Source organism: Helicoverpa zea, chromosome 16, assembly GCF_022581195.2.
Source record: "Helicoverpa zea isolate HzStark_Cry1AcR chromosome 16, ilHelZeax1.1, whole genome shotgun sequence".
NCBI lineage: Eukaryota > Metazoa > Arthropoda > Insecta > Lepidoptera > Noctuidae > Helicoverpa > Helicoverpa zea.
The window spans coordinates 4,140,494-4,160,599 of NC_061467.1; the positions used below are offsets into that span (position 1 = coordinate 4,140,494).

Consider the following 20,106-nt stretch of genomic DNA (forward strand, 5'->3'; position numbering starts at 1 on the left):
ATGAATATGCAACGTTTTAAAATATTATGCATTATCACCGCCTTTTCTCCTAGTTTAAGATATTCCTGTTATTGCACTTTGACGTAGCAACGGGGAAGATGCCGGCTACGTCACGTCGACTCATTCCAGCGGCGATCGCTACTGGCATACTAATATTGTCTGCGAGCGATTCCATGTAATTCCAGCCGGTACTCCACCGCCGATTGTGCGCCAGCCAGTATCTTGAATATGTTACTAGGACCTGCCGAATGCTACGCCGGATGCCTCCGAAATACCGATACTCAAATCTGTGCAGTCAAGTCATCACAACTCCGTGTGTTACATAATTCCTTACAAAACTACTGAACTGTTATATACGAAACCACAAACGGCTTTAGATTTATTGAAATGGGCATACACATACGTACGGATAAACATTCCTTCTTTTGTTATTTAACAGTTCTGTAACATTTTTTATATAGGCACAGTTATCCGCCCTAGCTAAAAGGCCGTGAGCGTTATGGCTTGACGTGATTCAGCACTCGTAATTCGTCTCAGCCTGAAGCTAAACAAACTCAGCTTATCGCATAACATAAATTGGCAACACGTCGTTAAGGCGACCCGCACACTGCGAGCCGCGCAGGCTTTATCAGTAGCCTCTCGTAAACCAACGCCGTCTGTTATTGCAGCTCGGTTGCGACATTTCCCGAGACTTTTTTCATATCGCAAACGGCTGCCGATTGTAACGCTAACCGAGGACCGGGACGCGGCAGTCGAACCGCGTAAACGATTTGGCTTGTGCCGATAAATATATCCATTTGGCAATGCGCGCTCACTCCATGCTCGTATCAACTGAAAAAGCGCGCCGCCTTGAGCGCTGGCGTAATTAGAGGCCAATCGTAAAACGAAAGGGTTGCGCCGGAACGTCCCATCTGATAATGAGCACGACTGGCGCGGCTCCAGCCGCCGCTCATATTAGGCGGTCTCTCCGCTGCTATCGTTACGACTTTTACACTTTTACGAGTTGTTTAGTTTACAGAGCCGGCTGTGTACGAGCGCGTGCATTGCCAAATGCTAGTTCGCGGCTCACCGCGCGCGACCGCTCCCTAAATATCACCACCGCTACGTGTTAATGAGACGTACGCTTCAGCCTCGTTTGGCATTGTACGGAGCCGCTGCCGTCGCTCTGTGCCATATTACCTAAATATGCCTTTGCGCCGTTATGCCACTTCATAAGCTTTTCTGTAGTTTTCTTTTCGTAGGTACAATTTTGTTCCCAATATGAGAGAAAGCATTGTGGCATTTAGATAAAATTAAAAGAATATTTTCCTTGATAGCTATAACGATCTGTTGGCATCCGTTTACAATAACAGCGAAAGCTTCATTCCCGACGATATCAATTTTGTTCAGTGGCTCTTAATTAACATTTTCTTTTCTTTCGTTTCCAGGTGAGTGAGGGAGCGAATACAAAACCAGGCAGGCTTTGTGCGCGGCGCGCGCGGCGCCCGCTGCCAGACAAAAAAGAATATTACACCGCTTTCAATTCGAACACACAGAAGAAAAAATATGATCTGCACTTTTGTAAACGCAAATGAGGTTCGCTTTGTAATATGGGACTTAATTTAAATAACGTTTCAGGCTAACCAAACTGAAACAGGTGGGTAATTACGCAACAATTGGTTTAGTTTCGTTAATAGGCAATCACAAAAACCGATCGAGTGTAAATGTGACACTGTTTCCAAATTCAACAAATACTTAATGGAAACGCGTCATAAACAAACTAAGGTTAAAACTCATATTAAATACATGTTCCATATATTCTCAGAAGTATGATAAACTTTGGGTGTTGATCTACGAGCAACCCGATGGCAGACAGAGATTATCCCAATGTTCCTCGCGCTATACAAACGGAGCTCACCTTAGCAGGAACATGAAAACTAGTTTCCACGAACTACTAGTCGCAGACAGCCAAAATGATTTAATGCTTAGGTGCCAACACTAGAATCTTTCGAAGTCCGCAAAACATTATTCATGAAAGTATTATCATAAGTTGAATTCTTTTATTGCTCAGAGCAACAACGATACTTTGAATTGCAGACTTTTATATTGCCTTAGTTAGCGAAATTTTGTATACACGTTACATACACAAGAAACACTATTCCTAAAGCAGGTAAGTTCATTACTTTATTATAACTGGATACGTTATGTAGAAAATCGTTAATTTCAATATTAATAAGTGACTATATAAACTTGGTGTAGAGAGTATAATATGAATGCTACATGAGCGAGACAAGTTACCTCACATACGCATTATGTAACAAAGACACTTGATCGCGGACTACGACCTTCGAACCCCAGGAGCTGTTGAACTCTGAACATGTTCAGTAACCTCGCGGTCGACGCCATTTCAAATAAAATTATATTGCAGTAATGCAATGCACACGCTTGCAGGAACGACAATTCAAACTAGTTCATCTATATTCCACATTATTCATGTTGTAATATTATTCCCAAAAATCGATTTTTCATAGATCCTACATAAAGCACGTGACAGTTATCTTCACTGTACACCAGCATAATTTTCAATATTTTTCATTGCTAAACAAACACGAGAGATATATGAATGTACCTGGCGAAAACAAAGAATTTCAGCGCAGTTTCACAAATCCAATAAAGTATTAAGATTTGTGATAACTCAGGCAAACATATGATATGGCAATAATTTACAGGTTTCACAAGTAGTGTACCTATTCGGGTTGTTCAATCCATTACGTGATCTGGCTCAGTGGCATGGTTCAGGGATGCGCGGTCACCTGCGTGACGTGAGAGTTAAGACAATAGGTGCTAGTGCGGGCATGCACCCCGTGGGGCGGCGCCCTCAAGGGCCTTGCACCCTCGCTCTATCTCTATGTTACTTTATTTAAGATAATGCACTTTTACGTAACTTTGTTCGTTTTCTAACAGCATAAAGCAATAAAAGTTCGTAGATCCTTGTAAAACGAACATTATTATTCAGATACTGTTTTATTTCTTAGATAGGTATTATAACATTTTCTAAAATAATAATGAGATATGTGCCCACCTTTTAAAAACAAGATCTCCACGGACAATTTTTACGGTGCTTCTATTCCATAAATCCCGTCAAATTAATGAGGGATGCAACATTATTTCCTTCGTATTCTGGTGCACTGCACTCGTGTGTGGCAGCGACCCCGCGGTCTTCGACTCTGCAGTACAATACTCCGTCTCCTTATTTCCTCTCAACAGCGCATCGACCGGTATAAGGAAACTATTTTCATATCACTTCTCCGTGCTTTATCATTAGGAAAGTTTCCGCTCACTCTTGAAATACAGCAGTTGCCGTTCGAACTGTTTTCATATTCATTACGCAATGAAAATATTTTAACTATAAATAATATTTAACTTCACCGGTGTGTACTTATGTACACTTGTATAAATTCATGATTCTTTCATTTTCTATTTTTGAGTGGTTAGTTAAAGATAATTAACAACATTTACGATAGAATTTAATTTTTAATTGTGTTATATTTTTATATAAAATAAATACATATACTTTTTTAAACCTAAAGTATATTATGTTTTTACTCTGAATTTTAATAAGCTTTAAAATACATAAAGATGGCTTGTGTATCCCGGCGAGCACAAGAAGGCAACAGCCTGCTTCTAATCCGGAAGTTATAAATTTGCTTAAACTTGTTTGAGTTGCGAATTCCCGCGATGTTTGTCCGGACGTGCGGGTCCATTTAGTTCCTAAACCAACTCCGCGAACTTCTGCCCCCAATAATCAACAAAGATGTTGATGATGATAAAATTTCAACGGACTTTATTGGGCAGCAGAAGCAAACATCGATTAATTTAGGCCTAACCGTACCCGAGTACTTCCAAAGTCATCAATATCCGGAACACACATTTAAAAACTGAATTGAACCGGTTATCCTCCCTTGCTTACGGTAAATAAAGTTACACACGCACGAAAAGGGTCACCTCGCCCTAGCCCATACGTGAGCCTGCTCACTATACCTTCAATGCTTTTGGGGTTATACAATAAAACGAAACGAAATTTATCTCTACACTTGGTACGGAAGAAATTGATTCGTGACAAATTACTTAGGTACTCAAATTGATTAAAAAATAGAATTGAAAGTATTTTTGTCTAATAACTTTTAAGAAATCAATGAACTAAGATCCTAACTAGTGTCCGGATCAATTATAAAAATAATATTTCGGTAATACAAAACACAATTAAATTACCTACGTTGTACAAACCCTTAACGATGCCAATGTCAATCACTTTTGAAAATGAATCAGTAATTTTCCCGTAATTTTACGAGAGCCGTACCCGCCTTTATAAAGCGTCATCTCAGAGCCGCCTGTACAAAGTAAGGATGTAATATTAACTCCCAACGAAATGTAGTTCAGAATCTACATTGATACCTGGGATTACGTTTTACCCTCTTTCATGGCGACGTAATAAAATTCAGCTTAAAAATACCCATTACGTACCTGCCTACAAACCACCGCTGATCGCAGCTTTGGTATATATTCCTTTTAGAATATGAAAATATTTTAAAGCCGGGTACGATCATTTCTGTCTGTTTAGGCAAATCTTACAAAATATGAATATCTTAGAAGTTGAAATTGTTATTTACCGTGTTGGCAATATTTAAAGAGATGACAATGGCAGTTGAAAGAGATCGTAAGTAATGCCATTAAAGATTAGCGCGTACAGTTGACGCGAGCGAGGGCGCGCTGAAGACGGCGACTCATTGTAAATGTATCAAGAGTTCAGTCCAACTATGTAGTTGCTGCGCCGGCTCTGGCGGAGCGTCTGAAAACAATCCCAACTGCGTTAATCACTTATTTACGTCCGGGGTCCACTGCCGCCAGAGTATTTCTAACGAACGCCGGGAATTCTGGGGAATCCTAATGAACCGTGGGAATTTCAATTCTAATGAAGCGAGCGAGTTGGAACTTTACAAGTGGACGTAGAGGGGACTTTTAGCTGGTGGTTCGTTCTTAAATCGAATTGCGCAGTTTGGTTGGACATTGTTGCGGTGCATCGGGAGCTACGCGGGAAGTAATTTCGCTCAGTTCCGGCGGATATATCTCTCCCAGGACGCAGAGACCTGCAACTAATCGGTTTGTCATTTCCGCAATCGACCGCCGCGACGCCGTTTTGAATACTTGATATTTGTCCTTTGTTTACACGCCTGTGGAAGGATGCAGGCTCATCAAATCTGAAGTAGTAGTAATAAACCGTAAACATTCCAATACCGATGCGAAAAAAACCGCCTTTTTTCCAAAACTAACAAAAGTTCAATTATATGCAATCAGCAACGTCGCAATTACTCTGTTAGTTTTTATCAATTGAACGAAATTCTTAGAAACCCTAGCACCTTTACCCACTTCTCGTAAAAGTTCAATTGACACTTTAAAAATTCAAGACAAAGACTTTTAGTGCACTGAGGTGAGCGTACAGTAAAAATAACTTGAGACACTTGGTCTTGGTGCTCCGAGAGTAAGGAGTTCGAACATCAAATAGCACCGTTGTTTTAGCCGATGGCATTACTGGATAGATAAACTGGGCCTCACTTAGACACCCAGCATCGAAATAGGTACACTCCTGGAGTGCCATGGCGAGTATAATATTATTGTCAATCTTCAAGCTTTTACACGTCTGAAAGTCAAGAAATATTTTTTAAGTCTTTTTAAAGTTGATACTTGAATACTCAAAAAAACATCATCATAGAAGGCAGGATGAAGGCATTCGGCATCCGTACTCGCAGTGCCCTCTAATCTCTCGGAGTCCCGGAGCCTCAGAAAGCTTGCGGGAATATTCATACAGCCCGCTCACATCCGTCCGTTATCGGGCGGAACGCCGCCAAGTCCGCCGCAAACACTATATCGAAAGAGATACGAGAAAATTACATTTTTAACGTTTATTTCGTTCACATTTGAATGTATGTCCTTATAAAAGAAAATAATTAATGTGCACTACAGTTAAAATAGCACTGGCTAGCTGGCTACATCTTAATTTCGAGTCTTGCACAAAAATAAAACACCCACAACTCAGCATTTCACGAAACCAAATTACACAAGAGAGTTTCCCGAGGAAACCATTAAAATATTACATCGCTTTAGAAACAGTTTGCAAGTTTTATTTTTTCAAAATAAAGCTTACCCTCATGTTTTGTTGTTTGCCTTTATATGAAAAAACAAAAACTATGGTTAGGTACCCTGCGTTAACCCGAACAGCAAGACATAAATAAAGGCTAATAACCAGCTAGCTACCAACAGCATAATATCAATGCATTTAACGCAAGAGAGATATGCCATGTAATATGAGCTCTTCAAAACTTAATTAACTGATTATATCTCTTAAAAAACTGAGCTTTTATAGCTAAAATTAAGGTCGTAACTGCCACCAGTACAGCGCGGTGGTATTGCAAACCGTCTCAAGTTTCCAATTACATCTCTCCCAGTTTAGCTAACTCATATAAAAGTTCTAACAACGCGTGTCGTTAAGTAGCTAGGTCTTAGTTTAGCTGACTTTATGAGCTTAGAACTAAGATATTATATTACGCCTTTCTACTTTAATGATATAAAATAAATTATACCGATTACTTTTAACTATCTTTTTTTCTATTGAAAACATAATTATAGTTTCCTTTATCTCCTCCAACATGATAATATTTTTGAAATAAATCTGTAAAAGAAGATTGGAAACGATCCCACAAAGTCATCAATATTCAACGTGAATTGTGAAGTGCACGCTCACTGATTACCGATGCAATCGTATCACTGAAAAATCGTTTCAATTTTGTATCTGTAGTCGTGCGGAAAATGTCCACGCGGAGTGAACAGTAATATGCCATTACCATCATAACAACGTTACTCTCGACTTAATTCCGCTCCCGGCGCTCTGCCGGACGGCCAGCTTCGCTAATTTCTCTTATGCGCACCGTCACAACCCAATCTACCCGCCTATCGAACATAACACATGTTTGTTTACAGTCGCTCAAAACGAGTTCTACGAAACTTAATGCACATGAACCTAGTCTTTTATAAAGCCATTATAATCTTATATAAACATGTAACCGACACAATGGAGGCAGAACTAGAGTTTCAACCGACGTCTATAGAGAGACGGTAAAGCGTTGTCTAGAAATCCTCTCAAATCCCTAAGGAGCGTCAATGCTTCCTCCACAATGGCGCACGTGAGACCTGCCGGCCGACAGCCGACATTCAAAGGAGCTATTATTAAAGGAATACGCCGATAGAGGTCAATTAGGAATCGACGTCAACATCGATAGACCGTTTTGCTCTATCTAACCTACTCTATCATTTGCATATAGCAAATTGCGTCTCAGGAATTCACTGTAAACAATGATTTTCTATATATTTTTTTATTTACGCATTAAATAGCCGTTTAAAAATGGGATACGTCTAGCTATATTTACTGCGGTTGCATGTCTAAAAATGCAGAACAGAAAGGCATCAACTTGAAATTGGAATTTGCTCACGTTGGAGAGTCTCTTTAGATCCATCAAAGAATTCAAGCGGTAGACGGCTATTGAAATCCCCAGTGAACATCAATGCCTATTGCCACGTCGCTTATCTACAATGTACGGCATGAGAGCTGAAGGCGTAGGCAACACGGCACGGAGGGGAAGACATTTCAAAGGAGTGCCTTGCTGCATCGGGTAAACAATTAAAGCAAGAACGATTAACATACAGTATTGACGATTTATTCGAGTCATCGGCATTTTTCTGTTATACTTAACTTCCTATAAACATTGACTAACGTCACTATTCATTTATTGATTTTATTGATGCTTATGATAAAGACGTTGAATAAAAAAAACGATCAAGACTTTCTGACATAGATGCGGGTATGTTTAGTTTTTTTGTTTATTAATCTCGAACGGTTTGGTACTTTGTTTGTACTCGTTTTATTAAGTGTTAGATTTCAACTGTTTTGATTCGTTAAATAGCCACCCTCATCCCAGTGACATTTTAATATTTTTATGCTAATTCTCTCTTGCAAGTAGCAAAACATTACATATTTTCGGGTCTCAGTAGGACTGAGTGGGCCTTACTACAAAAACTTTAAACCCTGTTTTACACTTGTCTAATAAAATTTTGGCTGCAAAATGAACCATATGTCAACGTCATAATTTGAATTTTTTTTAGACAAGGCATAAACTGACGTTTAAAAGTTTTTGTGGTAAGACGGAGTATGTTTAAACTTGTAATTATTTAATGCTATTGCTGAAGCGGTTTTCATTAGATTCTTTCAACAATTTTAAAATATTTTATATGGTTTCCTATTTTAGTATTCCCATTTCCTTTTTTATATCCCTTTCGATCGGAATGAAGCTAATAAGTACGACACAATAGGAAATACACGCAGCGATAAAGCAATAGTAGGCCAACATAGTTGCTTTGTCCTGTTTGTAACATCTTTTGCAGTAATAAAGTGTAACGTCTGTAGGGTTGTACACGGACGAATAATTTTAATAGCGCGCTGACAGATTATTTCAGAAAATTAAATTTTAGCTCGTTGGACACAGCCCATAAAATTCGTGCTTACAAATCTGTTTGTTATGACATCGTAACGAGATTATGTCCGTTTCGCAATGAAGACGTCTTGCGTCGCCATGCCGTCACGATATCGCATGTTTTATTGTTTCACGCAATAAACAGTGCCGCTGCCGCCTGCCTCTGCTAAATTATACAGAAACATTTTAATGCGAGTATCGAACGCTCATCATGACAGTTTATTACCAATAAATATAACAATGGAAGTTATTTATAGGGAATAAAGATTTCATGAACTCATGCGGGTGTCACTCTCCTACAGATACACACATACGATAAACGAGTATGATAATAAAATGCATTCATTGTATTTTAAGTTATCCAATGACAAAATTAATAATGACACCTAATAAGCTTGGTTTTCAATACCTGTAGAAATTACAACTGAAATATTATGTAGAAATTCAGAGTGTTCATGAACACACTTGAAATACCTATACATATACCTTTTTGGCACTTGGTTAAAAATGTAGGTATTTGGTGTAGGAAGTCATTAAAGCTGATTACTAATTAATAAATATATATTTATTCCAATAAGAGATACCATTTATCTATTATTTAGTAGGTAAAGATGAAACTTATATTTTTTGAGCGAAAACGTAGATAGAGTCTACCACGCAATATCTAAAATGGCTATGAGAAAATGTCCTATGATTTAAAGGCGTAGACCTGAGCATAGTGTAGGCGAGCACGTGGTCACGTGCGGGCGCCTGCTCCCGCCTACCATCACGTGTCCGCAGTTTCGCCACCCCAGCGCGCAACCTCTAGGCTTCTGTTTACTCTCAACTCCTTCAAACTGACCCACCAATAAACAACGTGCCGCGAAGTCCTTCAAAACCACTAGAAACTTATTTGTGAACTCACGTGTTTCATTTCAATGAAAATTATTACACAGCCGACCTCGTTTCGTAAAAATTTGGGCATTTTTCTGGCTTTATCCTCAAGAACTTTGGTACCTGCCAAGTGAAGACTGTATAACTCTTGGTCCAGTAACAAAGGGAAAGTTTAACCTCATTACTTTAAAAAATGCCAACGCTTACTAGGTATGTATATATTATATAGATACTGCGAGTACTAGCATATCTATCTATGAATACTGTAATCTATACTTACTTACCTAGATACAGTGAGTTAATTAAAATTCATGTGTGTACACGTTGCGTGAGTGTGTGTGAAGCTTGTCCCCTAACATATGTAGAGGCAAACGTGTGTGGATTTGATTATCAGATAATTAGCGTAATGGGGTGTAAAGATACATGACACGCGTCACGTGACCGCTCCAGGAGGCCTTTGGTAAACGATGTGACACAAACACGGCCATTGCAAACTGATCAATAAAAGCCGATAGTGATAAATGAAAGATATTTCAATTATATTTTCAATGGCTCGTGTAACTTCAAAGTCTGACATCAAGATTTTATGAATCCGTAGCAACAGCATAGTACATTAAATTCCCTCATGCTATTTGACCACACTCATTATTTTGGGCTGACATAACAACATTAACTTCGAAATGCGGTTGCGAGTTTCATCCAAGGCTTGCAATTAACTAGTTGGCTGATATAGTGCGTGCACGAGCGGCGGCCCATGTTAATATGGCAATAATAAATTTCGAGCGGTTTCCATCCGCCGCCACCCGACTGTCCTGGGGCAGCCGGCACATTAAAAAGACTCGATGAATTATTTTGCACATATCATTTTATTAGCGCTGCCCGTCGCTGCTGCCTAGAGACATGCATTCTACCGCTCAATGAATAACGTTGATTCCGAAATTAGTACGTCCTACTCCGTTTTATCTCTCTAATTTCCCCGGTGTCCCTCTAAATAATTATATTAAAATAATTGTTAACGACGGGAGCTGCGGGCGGCGGCCGCGTTGGTTAATTTTAATTACCCGCGGATACCATATTTTATCCAACAAAATGTGTTGTACAAATATAGACTGAAAGCTGACCGCGACACTAGCGGTTTTGTGCATTTGCGATACATCGATATTGAATAATGAGAGCCGCTACAGCTTATCCATTGCAGTTTTAATAACCTCGTGACAAATATCCGCTTAGTGGTATTAAGCTCGGACTAGATCTCTAATTAAAACCTGTGCGGACCTAATGAGGGCCCGTGTGTTGTACATGACAACGCATAAATCCCGTGTAATGAACGCAGCGAGCGTTAAATAGAGCCGAGTCACTCAAATTGTCCACAATGCGATTATTCCATTACTCGAAAGCTGTCCGGCCGCAGCACTCACAACACAGCTCTGAAATAGGGTACACTCAGCCCCGTGGCACTCACACACGGGCACAATACCTACCGCCACCGCGGCCTTCTACGTAATGACCACTCTCGTCAACTACTAGTAAGCTAAGGCTCACTGTTTTATTACCAGGACTTGAGACTTCTGTCTTGTTAAAAATAACTTCTAATAGGAACCTAAATAAAGTAGCAGTATTGAAACAGAAGTTGCTTCTCACTTTAGCAGTTTGCGATTAACGGTGGGATTAGAAGAAGTATCAGACTTGGATATCTTTCTTGATTTATTGTCTAAGCTTATGATAGGTTCATTGATTATCCTACTTATATTATAAATGTTAAAGTTTGTGAGAATGTATGGATGTATGTTTGTTATTCAATCACGCAAAAACGGCTGGACCGATTTGAATGAAATTTGGTATGTAGATAGGTGATACTCTGGATTAACACATAGGCTACTTTTTATCAACACACCACGCGGGCGAAGCCGCTGGCGGAAGCTAGTATTGGTATATTTATTAAACTTGTAATTTGTCCCGCAGCCTGTCGTCGACGCGGCGGCCATCGCAACTGGACCCGTACGGGACGCGCAGCGTGCTGGCGCGCGCGCTCGACGTGTGGGCCCAGGCGTCGCGCCTCACCTTCACAGAAGTCAACTCGGATGAAGCAGACATCGTGGTCTCCTTTGCCAAGTAAGTTCAAATTTTCTTTATTCCTTATTTTTTTATTTTGTTCCATATATTGCTAGGTGTCACCTTAAGTAGGTTATCAAAATGATTGGTTATTTTCAAAGGAAGACAATTAACGCCCTAACTAAGGCATCAATTCTATTTCCCAAGCAAATCAAGGATATTCATGTAATACAGAATCTTTTGGCATTAAGGAACATTCTTTCGTTACAAATAAAATTGGCAGACTTCTTTAAATATCCCCAAGCTTGATTTATTGTGTTGATAATAAATAATAATCAACTAAGGATTTACAGAAACGTCCTATCCATTTTAAGGGGATTTGCGATCTCCTCGTGCGGGGCATAAGAATAGGGTCGGACGACGCTCAGACCGAAATGAGCCTTATGGCCATCACCCTACGATCGTTTCAACATACCCAGACTATAAATATACTTCTTGAGTTAAAAGTCAAAGAGTCAGAAAAATATATCTAAGCTTGCGACTGGTCGCAAGGACAAAATTAAACAACACCCACAATTTAAAGGTAGACGACATTTAAAAGTTAAACTAAACAACCTGTTGGCTTATTTTTAACTACTATTATTTTCAAGTGAGGGATATTCTGAGTGATGATATCTAGATATAAATATCTACAGAGCAGGACACCATCGGATTCGATTCAAAGTAAGTAGAACAGAAGTAGAGTAGAGGAGCTCCAAAACGATACTGTAGGTACTTAAATACTCTGCCAAACCATGTACTCGAAAAATGCAGCTTTCTTATAAAGGAATAATCACGTTTTTAACTCTAGAACTTAATAGGTATACATAACATGATCCAATAAAATAACCTTAGTTATAAAAGTGAACATACGAAAGCGACGTTCTAAGCTTTACCCTGACAAATGACGCAAAGTTTCTGACAGGAGTCGCATATTGAATGAGAGTAGGGCAAAGTTTCATTTATTAGATCACCGTAAACGACGATATGAGAAAGTAGTGGCGACAAAAACCTCAACACTGGACATATTGCGACCACCATATTGCGGTGACGCTGCAAACTTGCAGTGGCGGCCGACAACTTCACCGCACTCTGCATACAATTTTCTTTTTACTCCGTGCCCCGGGAGCGTCTCATTTTGTGGAGTTGAGGCGCCCGTGGTCACGTCAGGAGAACACTTTTATTACTTGCTGTCGAATCAATAACAAGTTTGCTCGACTTCCGATATGTTATTCGATAATGCTTTGCGATATCTACATTTGGCGTAACTTGACTCAAAGTTTCGAGATTTTTACTATTTCATGCGTTCCTCACCTTGAAGAATGAGATTATTAGATAGGTACGTAGTTATATAAATAATGTAGCTTTGTTTTAATGCACGGAAGCTTTAAAAGATTAAAGTCGTATGTACGATGGAAAAGACATATCAAATCCTACGAAGCGTAGTACCTGCCACGGATTTTATGCGTGCCGTTAACTTATATTACACTCCATAAAAGTCTTCCGTTTCCTACTTCTACTACCTATAGGTATTACCTATATTTGTCTAACAATTGGATAGAAGCCATACAATACTTCATATATGTATGTACTGGGTTTTAAAATGTGTTAGGTATTGTTTAATATTAATATTAATTTACTTAAATAATTAATGTTACTTATATTCTCCATATACATTTAAGTACCTACACTAGAGAAATAAAGAGATGTATAGGTATGTATGAAAATCCAAGAATGTGTGATTTCCGGGAAAAGCGAAAGTTTTCACAACTAAGTTATACTTACACGACAAAAAATACTACGTTCTTAGTTGATGTCAATTCTGTGTACCTAATATTTTATGATTTAATATGAAACGATTCTATCACCACTTCATTGAGATGGAACGCTCAGAATGATTGCACAAAGCACAGCTCCCTACAGTATGCGTCTACCAGATTTATTACTCTCATAAACTGTAATATTGCCCAAGTAATAAAGGATACGTACAACATAACTACGTTCTCCAACTCACGAATGATATAAGTGCAATCACTGGCTGATATCATGCGCTTATATACCAACAGTACAAGACTTCAGTTCTCATGCATTTAGATGTGTAATGTGCATTTTATATGGACCAATTTCAAATGAAGAACTTTGTTTCTTTCTTTTTTATTTGGCTTTATGCCTGCTAGTTTGACTTATGGCAGTTACAAAAAAAAAGGAAAAGATATTTGAAACACAAACATTGCCCCGTTTTATATCCGCACACATTTGGTTCACGCGCGGTTACTAAGGGCAGACACCAACACAGCAATAAATCATCCCTAAACTCGGAAACTTTCCATTCCGAACCCATTATATTTGACGGCGTATGTCAGCGAGACACTTCCTCATTCCACTACCTTACCTTTGTGAAAGCACTCAATAAAAGTGCTGTCATTACGAGAGAAGGTAATGTAGATTTCAAAATAGAGATTGCATTATTCTATCGCTTTTCAGATCTAAACAAAAAGGGGAATAAAATACAAATGAAAGTCGCGTTCCCGTCGCCACCAATATGGCGGCAAAGTCACTGCGGGAATATTCCACTGTGGTTGTATTACCTTAGCGATTCAGGAATCGAACGAGCATAATAATAGCCGTACTAAGTATAGGAATATTTTCCCTATTAGCGCACCCCGCCCATATCGGTTAATGGCAGAACTTTCACATGGAAACTCAATAACGCAACGGTCAGCTAATATCGCCTGAAATATGCATGGGTGAGGTCTTTCCGTTGTGTTTTGTTGGCGCGAAAAATGATTAGGTGGGTAGTAGCCGTGCACGGGACCCTGGGGACACAAGTTTGATTGCTGTACAGACTCCATCCACTCCATCCATTGTTGTTTGTTGTGAGATGAATATATTACTTTAGTATGACTGTTTTCACCGAGCGACACTAAAGCCGAACGCAACTTTGTTGTGATTTAGTGGTTGTCCTGTTTATATTCTGCTCATACTTATCATCCTTTTTTTGTTTGAACAGACGTTATCATGACGATGCGTATCCTTTCGACGGGCGCGGAGCGATCCTTGCGCACGCGTTCTTCCCCGGCACGGGTCGCGGCGGAGACGCACATTTTGACGATGACGAGCTCTGGCTGTTGCAACCAAGGGATGACGATGAAGAAGGTAAGGACTTGCACCTTATTTTAAGCGCTTGCGGTTATTAAGTTAGGCAACTTGCGATATTGCACATTCATACAGGTAACTGTACCCCAAATAATTTCAATCCTTAGCACGTTTTATTGCTTTTAATAAAACCGGGCATTATAACAGCCACATTGTTTATAGTTGGCTATAGTTTGCAAACATAAACGCATGGTGATGCACGTACGTAATTAACAGATTTCCAATGAATTTGCAGAGCTTCCGTGAAAAGTTCACGTGTAGCTCGGAAATGAGCATGTTGCGGTCAGCCATGTTTTGACATGCAAATGTCGAAAGTGCCGGAATACGCCGCTCACCTTAGTTGTTACACGCCCACCGTATTGCCTTTTGTAGCCTGACGGGGATAATATCACTGAATTTCAGCTTTCATTGTAAAATGTCGCCTATATAAACGGCTAATTTGGAACAAAATTATACATTATATACCTAGCTGGAGTTTGTTTGTTTGAACGTGCTTATAATCAGGAACTTCGGAGTTTGAAAAAATCTTTCAGTATTAGATATCCAATTTATCGTAGATTTCGGCGTCGACTAGTATATGTACGAGAAGTACGTATATGTTAACATTTTAAGGTCATATAATAACAAAGGGGCCAGCTTTTAGTAATCGCAGTCGTTACACTTCATAGAGCTATGAGAATTACGTCATCGGAATAATGGACATAGTATAGGTGTCCGAAGCGAGCCAAGTGTGGTCGTCGCATGTATAGTGTAAACACGACAGTAGCCGATAGGTGGCGACCGCAGGCGGGCGGGCGCCGCTACGATTACTGGGCACACGTGATAATTTACACGGACAACGGACGGGAACAACGCCACTTCCAATTGTATTCGGCTAGCCATGTGTAAATATCCACCTTTATTTGACTGAACCCACATACCTACCTGCTAAATCTATAGAAACCTATAGGCACCTCTAGCTGATATTGCTAAAATGACGAGGCCTTTGCAGAAAAATCTGTATACTACTTCGTGAATATTTCAATTGTTTGTTTTTTTTTTCAGGAACATCACTGTTTGCCGTGGCTGCTCACGAGTTTGGACATTCTCTAGGCCTCAGTCATAGTTCTGTGAAGGGCGCGCTTATGTTTCCGTGGTATCAGGGCATTCAACCAAACTTTGTGTTACCAGAAGACGACCGCAATGGTATCCAGCAAATGTATGGTAAGCATCAATAATTGACTGATAATGTCAGCTGCAACTGAGCGAAATGATCATAATAAATCATCATTTAGACATATCTATATTCTTAATCATTATTTTCAGGACCTAAAAAGAGTACGAAATGGGCCAAAATACCATATTATCGCCCAGCTGAACCGCCACCAACTACGACGACCACCACGACCACCACTACCACCACGACAACTACAACCAGGAGGCCGTACATCAACCAACACCACAACAGACATCAAGATAGATACCCCAACCGGCCATACACCCCATACCCACGCATTCCCAGTAAATACCCTGCATACTACCCGGAGAAACCCAACCATTACCCGTATCACCCCGACCGCCGCCATTACAACTCAAGCGAAGAACATCCTCGACGCACAAATCATCATCATAACTTCCGTCCCACGGAGACGACCAGCCATCCTACCACCTACCGCCCACGCTACCCCTATGTGCAGCCAGAGTACCCGAGCAATCCCAGACCGAATTATCCAAATGATCCGAGACAAGATAACCCTAGGAAGCCGTATTACCCGGAGAAGACCACGCAACGAACAACGACCACCACACCTTCGGACAAACCTGACAAGTGTGACACAAGTTATGATGCAGTCGCCCTTATACGTGGTGAACTCTTCATATTCAAAAACAGAGTAAGTACTTGTCTAATTAAACATTTGATTTTGATATATTGAAGTCATCACAGTTTCTCTCATTTTTTCTTTCCCTTATCATGTTTGTGGACACCGAACTGTCCTTAATCTTAACTTTACTTTTCCAGTACCATTGGAGGATAGGAGCTAATGGACATTACCCTGGTTATCCAATGGAAACAACAAGAATGTGGCCCAGTTTACCCAGAGATCTTACTCACGTCGACGCTGTTTATGAAAGACCAGATCGAAAAATAGCTATTTTCATTGGTAAGAAAACACATACCTACTTTCGATTTTTCTTCCCGAAAATGAAGAGGTTTTAAATTTGGATGTTTCTTTTTGTTTTTTCCTTATCTAACCTTTTCATTTTATTTCAGGTAAAGAACTATACTTATTTAATTCTCAATATCTGGTGCCGGGATACCCGAAACCACTATCCACGTTCGGCCTTCCTGAAAGTTTGGACAAACTAGACGCTGCCATGGTCTGGGGTCACAACGGCAACACCTATTTCTATAGCGGCACTATGTACTGGAAGTAAGTTACTTATATTTTTAACCCTCTACGTTAGGGATAAACTACATTATATCTGACACTATTTTAGTTTTTCCTAAAAAGTACCAAGGTCCTAAATAATTATTTGCTTTCAGATATGATGAAGAAAAAGGTCGTGTTGACTACGATTACCCTCGCAACATGGCCATGTGGAAGGGCGTGGGGTACAATATTGACAGCGTCTTCCAGTGGAAAGACGGTAAGCATAAGCATTCTTTAATTCCTTGTGTACCTACTTTATAATGTGCCATCAATTAGAAAAGTGACCAACCGTGAACCAACCGACCAATCGTAATCATTATTTCTTTTTTCAGGTAAAACGTATTTCTTCAAAGGGAAAGGCTTTTGGAAGTTCAACGACCTTCAAATGCGCGTCGAAAATGAGAGGCAGTACCCTTCGTCTACATTCTGGATGGGATGCCCCACGGAGCGCGCCGGTCGCCGCGCCGGCTACAAGGCGCCGCCCGCGCCCGGCTCAACTCTACGCTCACCTAGTGCTGCAACTACTATTACTGTAAACTTACTACCATTCTTATGCTCTACACTCTTAATATTAACAAGTTATATTAGGTACCTTACGTAATTTATTACTATGACTGGCATAATGGTGAACGCACACCTTTCAGAATCGATCGCGGCGAAGGAATCGAATGCATACGAAACCTCGCACACTTGCGCGCTCTGAATTTGTCGAATCGTCCGAATCTGGCAGAATTACAGATATGATATTCGATAAATTCGATTCTTTTGCCGTGGTCGATCTTGACAGGTTTTCGTTCACCATATTAAATTATAATTACTTATGGTATGGGTGGGTCATAGGCTTAGAATATATACTGTCCGGCTATGCGCCAACATAATATGTAGAAAAGTATATATCCTAAGTGTATGATTCTTGAACTTAAATCTGGTTACCTAATTAGGAATTTTGTAACGTACTGATAAGAGTTAAGATTTGGGAACATTGTAACGGTCAAGTTATAGTTCAGCTTATAGGAAGTCTTTAGGTGTCTATACCTAACGTATATTTTTGCATAACATAAAGGATACGAAAGTAAAGAACGATAAAAAAAATTAAAGCTACCTTAATTTAATTCTCCTGTAATATACCTAAAGCTAAAAGATGCAATTTTAACTTAACTGAGAAACCTATGTACCAGAGACGTGTCAAAACGTCGGAATCAACAAGTACATATCGGAAACGTCTGATTTAAGACTAGAATTAGTAACTATTGCGCAAAATTGCACTGCCTGTTTAGTATTAAACAAATATCTAAGTACGTTAGTATAATATACGTGAAGTAAGAAAATTAAATAAAATTACAAGTAATCGATTAGGTATACCTACCGATCGATATTGATTAAGTATAGTCGACCTATATTATTATTTAGGCAATAAGTAATTATATGAAATATTATTTCTATTATATGTACATTTTGATCTCAAAACGATCGAGTGCTTGGTTTGTTAATGTCATGTAAGGTATAAAACACCATCCATTTAGCTTCTGTACAGTTTGTATTGTACTTCGATGTTTAATTGTTAAAATGAAAATCAGATACGGTAACTATGGGTACTCAATAAGTAATAAATACTTTGTGCCATAGGTACCAACAACACATAACTGCCTTAGTTATTTGGTATTATAATAACATGCATTTGTAGATTAATGTTGTAAAAATTGTACTCGTTTTCTTTATTATTACTTATGTATATCATCTATATAATAGTTGACTAACTTATTTATATCTCTTATGCTGGTTAAAAGAGGTACACATATACTGTAATTGTAAATTATATAAATGATTTAAAGTTATAGATAACTAAACATAAAATAGATGCCATATAAATCAATGCTAACTATATACATATAATGGTATGATATATACATGTATTTTTTAACAAATGGCCTTACGTGTAAGTACTGAGAAAAAGTTAGGGATGATGAATATGAAGCGTGTAATCTGATTGTGTTGCCAATGAGAAAAGAAAAAGTTAAACTTGTTAGAATGAATATGGTGCTTATTATAGTTAGTAATTGTACAGAATAAATTCTCTTTGGATATTTTTGTATGTTGCTGTTGTGTCTTGACTCAATATTTACCAAACAACTCAAATATCTTACAGTCTTCTTTAATTCCCGAACTATATTAGGTACTATCTAATATGAAATAATCAATAAATACACCTACATTATAACAAAACAATAAAGTGAATATATAAAACACATGAATATATTTAATCCTGTGCAATCAGCAGTCCAGTTTTTATCAATGTTCATTTTATTGTAAGGAAAATAATAATAATTTAAGGGTTGAAAGCCATGTGGTCGCTGGGGTGACTTGTATGTAACGCAATGTTATACCTCTCAAGCCACTCAACATTTTAGTGTAATAAGTATAGGCTACATTCGATTTTTATAGTTTCTTTGGTCACAAATACATAATTTAATAATAACTGTGATATTTACTTTTATATAAAATGCCACGAAATCTGGCGATAAAAAGGAATAAAAAAAAGTCTTTCTAAAATAATATTACTCAATGAATAATTTTAGTTCAATGTAATACCTTTAAATACTATTATATGTTTAATAAAGAAATTTCTATGGTAACTTGTATTTTATTTCGTAGTTATTCATAACAACAATGATCTCATAGACTACAGAATTTAAAATCAGTATGATCAACAAAAGTCATCTTTATGTCATAGTCAACACAAAGGAGAGCTACAAGCGAGTTTTTACTACAGTAAGAGAAAATGGACTTATGGAAGCCAAAGCTACAAAGTATTACTTGTGTAGTATAAAATTAGACTGCAGAAGCACTTAAACCAAATTGTGAGGCAGCTTATAAATAACTGACTCCAATGGTCGGCTTAAAAAGCGGCGAGATATTTACGACATTATTACCAAATAAAAAGAAAGGGCTTACTCTACTGGGAGTAATCCTAAGTGCTACCCGCATAGACATAATATTAGTAAACAGGACTGCGC

The 20,106-nt window shown here is 38.7% G+C and overlaps 1 protein-coding gene across 2 annotated transcripts in view; it reads left to right on the plus strand.

Moving 5' to 3' along the window:
- Positions 1-19,725, plus strand: part of LOC124637704 (matrix metalloproteinase-14-like) — a 136,926-nt gene extending 117,201 nt beyond the window's left edge. For both annotated transcript variants that reach the window (XM_047174323.1, XM_047174324.1), the window contains 8 exons: positions 11,397-11,546; positions 14,536-14,681; positions 15,726-15,884; positions 15,987-16,552; positions 16,681-16,822; positions 16,933-17,092; positions 17,206-17,309; positions 17,425-19,725. In XM_047174323.1, coding sequence (XP_047030279.1) covers positions 11,397-11,546; positions 14,536-14,681; positions 15,726-15,884; positions 15,987-16,552; positions 16,681-16,822; positions 16,933-17,092; positions 17,206-17,309; positions 17,425-17,693 — 1,696 coding nt within the window. In that variant the 3' untranslated portion in view covers positions 17,694-19,725. The remainder of the gene's footprint in view (positions 1-11,396; positions 11,547-14,535; positions 14,682-15,725; positions 15,885-15,986; positions 16,553-16,680; positions 16,823-16,932; positions 17,093-17,205; positions 17,310-17,424) is intronic.
- Positions 19,726-20,106: the final 381 nt, after the last annotated feature.